At 46.8% G+C, this 8372-nt stretch overlaps 1 protein-coding gene across 1 annotated transcript; it reads left to right on the forward strand.

Annotated features, from left to right (window-relative positions):
• The first annotated feature begins 1187 nt into the window (after nt 1-1187).
• Nucleotides 1188-1704, forward strand: LOC122191439 (ubiquitin-conjugating enzyme E2 D2-like). Its single transcript, XM_042891696.1, has one exon. The coding sequence runs from the start codon at nt 1200-1202 to the stop codon at nt 1641-1643; it is 444 nt and encodes a 147-aa protein (XP_042747630.1). The 5' UTR covers nt 1188-1199; the 3' UTR covers nt 1644-1704.
• The last annotated feature ends 6668 nt before the right edge of the window (nt 1705-8372 follow it).

The following is an 8372-nucleotide window of genomic DNA, read 5'->3' on the forward strand; positions in this document are numbered from 1 at the left end:
CTATCGGGCAGTAGACAAGCAGACAAAGAGGCCAGCTCCCCCTTCTGGTTCCACGTTGCGGAACCGTTTAAGGAGCCGCAGAACTGCGCGCCCCCGGCAGCTCCGTCTACAGATCCACGTTCTGGACGTTTCCGAGATGCCCCGCCTCCTCCCCTCCATTGCGCAGCCTGAGCTCCGCTTCCCGCCCCGGCCGCGGCTTTCGCAGCGGTGCTGCTGCTGCCGTCGGGCCGCGGCGGTTCGTGCGGCCGCGGAGGCGCAATGTTGACACAAAAGTCCTAACGGAACAACTGTTATGAACCTTCGTGCTGCACTTCAGCCCTTCTTCCCGTCCTAACCGAAGTCCTCCGCTTCCCCAAAGGAACAGCCACCTCTGTAGCTTCTGTGACACCGCTGCAGGCCGCAGGGAGCTCAGCGCCATCGCTGGGCTCCTCCGGCTGTGCTGGCGCAGCAGCTCACAGGACACCAGTCCCAGTTCCGCCCCCTTCTCGGGGCTCACGTGAGGCTGCGCGGAGCTCAGGGCCATCTGCTGGACTTGTCTCCTATCAGCACAGCAGCTTATGGCACAGCAGTCCCGGTCCTTCCCGTTTCCTCAGAGCTCGGGAAAGAAGAGGTGAGAGCTCTTGGGAAAAGATGAGGATGGAGGACGGGGAAGAAAGGGCGGCAGGGAGCAGCAGCTGGCGCAGGGCTCTCTGGCAGATGGTGACATTTCAGGGCCAGGGTGGAAATCGAGAGCCCCTGGTGCCCTGCCGGTGGATGTAGCAGCGTCTCCATGCAGACACGATGTTGGGGTGCCTGCCTGCCTCGATGGAGGTGGATGCACCTCCATGGGTTCCTCCTCTAGCTGGATGTCCATCTCCATGGGCTCGATGCTGCTTTCAGGTGTATCAGCATGTGGGGAAGTCTCTGGACTCTGAGGACGTGCTAGAGACATAACAGTACACCAGTGTGGTTAAAAACTATCAAAACTATTAAAAACACCCTCACAGCCTCCCAGAATACAACAGCCTGCATGACCCACATCTGCAGGACTACCACAAGCACAAAGACAACGTGCAGAAGCTGAAGAAGAGGGGCCTCGTCACCAAGGATGGCAACGTAGGTTTGGAAGTTGGGTTCACCAACACAGGTCTCCTCAGGACGGGTTTCCAGGCAGCAGGCAGGGGCCTGGTAGCTGGCAGGGGCCTCGCACCGCGCACACAATGGCACTGAAGAGAATCCACAAGGAGTTGAATGATCTGGCACGTGATCCTCCAGCACAGTGTTCAGCAGGGCCTGTTGGTGATGACATGTTCCATTGGCAAGCTACAATAATGGGACCAAACGACAGTCCCTATCAAGTTGGAGTGTTTTTCTTGACATTTCACTTCCCAACAGATTATCCCTTCAAACCACCTAAGGTTGCATTTACAACAAGAATCTATCATCCAAATATTAACAGTAATGGCAGCATTTGTCTTGATATTCTACGATCACAGTGGTCCCCAGCACTAACTATTTCAAAAGTACTTTTGTCCATCTGTTTTCTGTTGTGTGATTCCAATCCAGATGATCCTTTAGTGCCTGAGATTGCACGGATCTACAAAACAAACAGAGAAAAGTACAACAGAATAGCTCGGGAATGGACTCAGAAGTATGCGATGTAATTAAAGAAATTATTGGATAACCTCTACAAATAAAGATAGGGGAACTCTGAAAGAGAAAGTCCTTTTGATTTCCATTTGACTGCTTTCTATGAGCCCACGCCTCATCTTCCCCTGTGCACATGTTTACCTGATACAGCAGTGCTGCGTGTTGTACATACTTGGAACAACAAAATAGAAATACTGTATTTCCCCGTACCAACATTGACTCCTAGCAGAGAAGTGTGTGTGTGAAAAGCTGGTTCTTCAGCCATGGCCCAGGGACGGAGGGCGGAGGCAGCATCCCCACGGCTGGGGAGGGGAGGGTGGAGAGGAGCAGCTCCCCGCTGCTGGGGCCTGCACATTGCTGGACGGCTGTGTGGGAAGCTACCTCAAGAGTTGTTGGGAGTCATCCACTGGAGATGGATCCACTTCCATCAGTTATTCTTCAAGAGCAAGATCCAGATCTATGGGCTTGATTTTGCCATCTGGGCTGTCAGCGTCCATCAGTTCCATATTGCTGCTGCTCCTGTGAAGCAAGAAGCTCCTTAGGAATCCTTGTAGCTGGAGGAGGATCCATCGTTCTCCACAACGAGTCCCACACCGATTAGTACGGGTACTAGGGGTCTGACTGGGAACGATGCTTAGAGATTTGTTGCTGTTAAAAAGAAGGACTCGTGTGTTATGTGGTGGTCAGTGGCTGTCTTTGGTGACAGGAACAATCCTTGCCACCAAAACTTCATCCCTGAATATGGGGAAAGCAGACTACAGGCTACTCATGGAACTTGTTAACTAGTTAATAACTCATTTTGGAAACTTGTTTTAAGGCACTGAAGTCTGTAAGTGCTCTTTTCTTTTAAGTACTACCTCTCTTTATTATAAAGGACTTTTTAATATATATTATCAGTAAAAGGAAGACCAGAGATAATATTGGTCTATTACTTACTGAGGATTGCCCCCTTGCAAATAGGGTTGCTGACAAAGCAGTGCCTACTTAATGCCTTCTTTGATTCAGCACCAGTGATGGGTTCTGGGATCACCAGAGCCTCTGAGTTTGAAGGCTGTGACTGCATTAACAATAAACTCCTGGCCAACCCCAACCTTGTTGAAATTTGCTTTTCCAGCAGGATGCATATATGTCTATGAGGACCAATGAGATTCTTCCAGAGGTACTCAAAGACCTGACTGATGCCATTGTGAGACCCCTCTCAATTATTTTTCGATGGTCTTGGGAATTTGAAGAGGTCACATTAAACTAGAAGACTGCAGTGATTGCAGGCCTGTCAGCTTCATTTTAGTGCCAGGTAAAATTATGGAGGTGGTTATTATTAGTCTGGGAGTTACTAAAAAACACCTGAAAGACAATGCAGTCACTGGTTGCAACCATCATGGATTCATGATGGAAAGTCCTCTTTCATGAGCTTGCCCTTTCTATCACAAGATTACCCACTTGGAAGTAGAGAGACTTTGCATAGAGGTCTTGACAAATCAGAGGGCAGTCACCAACTGCATGAAATTTCTAAAGAACAAGTGCTGGCTTCTGCTCCTGGGTTGGGTAACTTTGGGTACAGACTGGGCTGCGAGGGACTGGAGAGCAGCCCCATGAAAGGGACCTGGGTTCTGGTTAAGGACAAGTTGAACCTGAGTCAGGAGTGTGCCCTGGCAGCCAGAAAGGCCGTATGCACCCTGAGATGTGGAACTGGCTGCCCAGGGCACTGGGCATGGCCTGGAGCTGAAGCTCAAGGAGAATTGGGACAGTACTCTCAGAAACACGGCTTGAATTTTGGCTTTTCCTCCGTGGAGCCAGGAGTTGGACTCAATTGCCCTTGTGATGATCCTTCCAACTTTGGATACTCTGTGAGTATAAAACGGGGCAAGCAGGAGTGGACAGGGCATCCCCACCCTCAAAGAACCTTCCCAGCCTCACAGATTAATGGAAACAAGATCCCCTTTTATGGACCAGTCTGTTCAGATATCTGTCCTCAGGCCAATTTAAAACTCTTTTAAAAAGCTCCTTCCCAAGAGACTTCCTTGTTAAACATCTTCCTTGCCCTCAGAACAAACACTGGTTTTGTAATTAAGTGCTAATCGATAGTGTGTGCATGCAGGGAGCAGGAGGCACAAGCGTGCTGAAGCAGCCACCCAAGAAAGCTGTGCAGGGTTGCTGTAGGAAGATTTGTTTTACAGCCAGCTTTCTTCAGGAGCCATGTGGCGAAACAGTAACATAAACATGAGAGCACATTGGGCATAAACAATTAGCAATCTTTTATTACAGCAAAGTACAATACATGGATTTTTTTTTTTCTTTTTATGTCTCCTCTGCTCACACAGCAGCTCTTCCAGAAAGGCGATAATTTACTGCACAACATGGCACAAAACAATTGCAGCTTGCTGGGAGCCTCTCCCCTGTTCTCCAGCCCTTTGACTGGATCCCCTCGGATCCTGGTGTCATGGGGTGTAGATGTCTGAACTTTTCTCATGTAAGCCTGTCTTCTGGGGCTTTATCAGGGAAAGACAACATTGCTGTCCCCATTCCACAGGAAGGGAAGCAGTGTTTGGGGGGGGGGGGGGGGGAACCAGGTGGCCATACACCATATCTCTTTTACAGCCCATCCGGGGCATCTACAGACATGGACAAATTGACTGCAAGGTCTCTATCATCCCAGCCTTATTCTCATAGAACTTTTATGAAGGACAGGAACAAGCAGGACTCTGGAGCCCAGAAAGGTGAAGATGTAAATTGTGCAGATGACTGGAGGTTTTAAACTGTAGCATAAAAAATTTATATCTCTCAGATTAATGTTCACCTACTGTCCAGTTCTTGAGATATCTGGCCCCTTGGGTATCTCAGTTCTCTCTTCTAAAGGTCAATTTAATCCATGAGCAAGTCAGCAAGCAGGCTATATGCAGAGAGACTAATTAGAGACCACTACAGCTGCAAAAGCAGTGAAAAAGAAACCTCATACTAACATTGTCTGTTATTCCCAGGAGTCCTCACCAGCCCTGTCCTCCAATCCATCTCTCTCATCCAAGGTATGAGCCACATGAGCTGCCTTGTAATTTGGGAAGGGTTGTGTGGTTCCCCTTTGCTCCAGGGTCCCCCACTTCACCAGCTTTGCAGGAGGAATTTCAGAGCTCCAAAGAGGCCACAACAGCAGCAGATCCATGTCAGAGCTACAGAGGTGTTGTGTATATATCCACAGCTCAGTGCTGGCCCCTGCAGCCCCATCCTGCCCTGCCTTGTCCCTGCCACAGCTGAGCAGGAACACTGCTTTTTGACTGCACAAAATAAATTAAGATCTACTTAGGGGATGCAAGCATAAATCTCCATTCAGAAACAGAATGCAGCCAAAGCCTTGTCACAGACCTGATGGCAAAAGCTTGGGATGAGGGCAGAAATTGTTGCTCTTGCTGTATTTTGATTTCTTATGAAAAATGATTCACTTGGAAAGCTACCCACCACTTTTACCTGCTCAGGGCTGTAAAACACCCAGTGATGCCTTACATAAGCCAGCAGTGTTAGCAGAGCAACGTATTCTAGCTGATTTTTCAAGTGATAAATAGGTGGTAATAAAGACAAGCACAAACAAGCAGGAAATCCTGCCAATGAACAGCAAAGCACTGCCTGGAAGTGTTCTCCACTGACTCTGCTTACCCTTTCTGTTTCCCCAGGGACCTCAGCCAAGCCCTGGCCAGCCCCCAGTTCCCCCAGACCCCTAGTTGAGCCTGTACCAAAGCATGATGGCAGACAAGCAGTGAACAGCACTGTGGAAGAGGACAACAGCCACAAGAAAGCCAGCAGTCAGTAAAATCTGGACAGAATAGAAGGTTTCTGCACAACCAGCCCTCCTCTGTCATCCTTCATGGCAGCACAGTAGACAAACGGCCCAAAACCACAGTGAGTCTTGCATCAAGTCTTTTTACTTAACACTTCACTTCTATTATGCCCTTGTGCTCAAACTTAATAATGTACTTTGTAGCCATCAGAGGCTATAAAACTAGCGTTTCCTCCTTTTTTGATGTTGTAGAAATCTATGAAAATCTAATGTAAAGGGGAACATAGTATTACAGACACAGTATCATAAATTGAGCAAGGGCAGAAAGTCCTTCATCTTAGCCTTCCAAGCACAAGCTCTTTCATTTACCACAGACTTACAGTGTGCAGGTTAGAACAAATTCAGAAGAGGTAAATCGCATCAGATATTACAGGAGAAAGAGGACAGTGAGCTGTAATGTTGATGTTTGTCTTTGTGAATGTTCTGCTGTCGTGCCAGTTTGTGCTCCCAAGGACACTGCCTTGCTTGACCATTGTCCTGTAGCAGTTGCCAGGAGTCATCAGCTTCTGGGAGATGGTGGCTGGACACGACCCATTGTGCTTTAGTTGAGATGGGAGCATTTTTGTGATGGTGCAATCTGCACCATGGCAGTGAAGTTCCCAGAGACTGGGAGGAGAAAGAGCAACGCCAAAGCCCATCTCAAACTCCCTGTGCCAGCAATCCCTGGATCCCCAGAAGTGGCTGCTATCTGAGGACCAACATTTCTGTGTAAGGACATGGCCAAAAAGTAGGACAACACTGCTGCAGAAATGGGAGTAGCATTTTTAAATTGTGAATAGGTAGGTCTTATGGGAATGTTCATTTCTTTAAAATTTGGCCTGGGGAACAGATTAAAGAAATGCTCCTATAAGAATTTGTTCATTTAGAGAAAATCAGCTTTATTTACTTAGGATCTTGGCCTAAGTTTTGTGTTTGTACAAGAGATCTTGAAGGAATTTTAGAGAATTTCACACCAGGTTATCCATTTGAGTCCATTTCAGGAGTCTCTGTTACCAGGCAGATGTAGGCATGGTACAACGAGGCCAGCAAAGGGCATGGAGGTGATTAAAAGTTTGGTACAGAGAGAGACCAGGGACCTGGGATGATCTTCCTGGAGAAGGCCTGGGGAGATGTGATCCATCTGTATAAATACCTGAAGCAGGGAGTAGAGATTTTTCTGGGTGGTGCCCTGGGACAAGACAGACTCAAATTTTGGTAAAACATAAGAAAATAGCACTTTTCCTCTCATAATAGATGAACACAGCAATACATTGTCTGGACTGCCTGTGGGTTTCCATCCTTTGGAGGTATTCCCAAGCCAGCTGGACATGGCTGTGGGCAGACTGCTCTGCTGACCCTGCTTTGAGCAGGGGCTTGGCCTGTGCCATCTCCAGATGCTGTCTCCCACCTCAGCAGAAGCATGTGAGTCTCACAGTCAGCATCACAGCTGAGACTTCCCAGCACTCTGAACAAACTGCTCACAAGCAATTAACAGAGCAGGAAGGAACATTAACAGTTATTCCAGAAGTTCTTTTTGAATAACAAAGGAACGTGAGACGCTCATAAACTGCTGACAAACAACTTATGAGCAGAAGTCGCCAGATTCATTAAATAAATTATACATTGCATTTTATTCCACCCTCAGCTCTATTAAAGATTATGCAGCTTTAGTCAGAGGATAAGGCTGAATTATAAATATCTGTCAAAAATAAGCAAAAGCATGTAAACATCCCATGAGCAGTCAACCAGTAGAAGTCTTCTGTAAATATATAATTTTATTGTATAATGACAATGAAAAATTTAATATAACAGTCTAATTGCTAACACTCACAATTAGCTACTTAAAATAAGCCAAGAATCAATGACAATTCATTGAGCTCAACTGACAAAATATTTCAATTATTACTGCTGCACTTATTTGGTATTTATTCCACAAACTATATTAAGTGCCTTGTTCATCTGTTTCTTCACTGAATATGTTTGAGATGCGCCATACTTTGTGCTCTCAAGATCTCTGTTCCACACAGAGGTTGTATTTTTTACTGATATACTTAGCAGGGTATTTTTATACTTCTGTGCTTAACAGCTCTCTGTGGATTCTCCAAAACATATGTCCACGAATTTGTGTAATTTTGCAGCCCAGGTAAACTTTCTGCATCTGCTGCTTGTGCACCCAGGGTTTCCATAGGTTGACTGCACATCGAGGCAGAGGAAGAGCTGCCCTCGCTTGGTCTTGAGCCCATTCCCTTCAGGTTTCATCTTGTAGCAAGAGACCTTGCACTGAAAAACAGTTAAATTTATTCCCTATTCATCCTCTATATATCAGCTAAGATTTTACAGCCATTTGTAGATTTCTTTCTTTGGAAAAAAGCCATTTCTAACCACATCTCCACTCACTACTCATTAGTCTTGGATTCCAGCAGGTTGCCTGCCAGAGGTGGCAGATTGCCACAGGTAACTCCAGGGACATTTCCAGTCCTTCTTTGAAAACAGAACAATATCGGTCACTTTTCCAACCTCTGGTACTGGGACAGCAGAGAACAAGATTGCACTGCACAGTGAGCAGGCCTTCATTCTTCAGAGCATGGAGCCGACACCTCCTGGCCCTGGCAGTCCTTTGCTGTCCTTGTTATTTTTTCCTGTAACCTCCTCTAGCAGCTCAACAGAAGCGTCCTGCAAAAAGACTCTCTAGAGATGGAGACATCCTGAGCCTCGGAGAATGCAGATGCAAAACAGTCCTTGCTATGGCCTTCCCCTCTTTGAGTACTTTTGCACCTGGGTTGTCAAATGCACTGATTACAAGCTTTGGGGCTTTTGGCAAGCTGTTCCTCCAAATTTTTCTTTTCATTTTGGCTGCCTTCTGTATTTCTCCACATAACCAGTGTGTTCACACGACCCTGTCAGTTTTTCAGTTGAATATTACTTCAGTTTTTCTGAA

Source organism: Lagopus leucura, unplaced genomic scaffold (assembly GCF_019238085.1).
Source record: "Lagopus leucura isolate 7727_CA_CO unplaced genomic scaffold, USGS_WTPT01 131-2_obj-0_obj, whole genome shotgun sequence".
In the NCBI taxonomy this organism is placed as follows: Eukaryota; Metazoa; Chordata; class Aves; order Galliformes; family Phasianidae; genus Lagopus; species Lagopus leucura.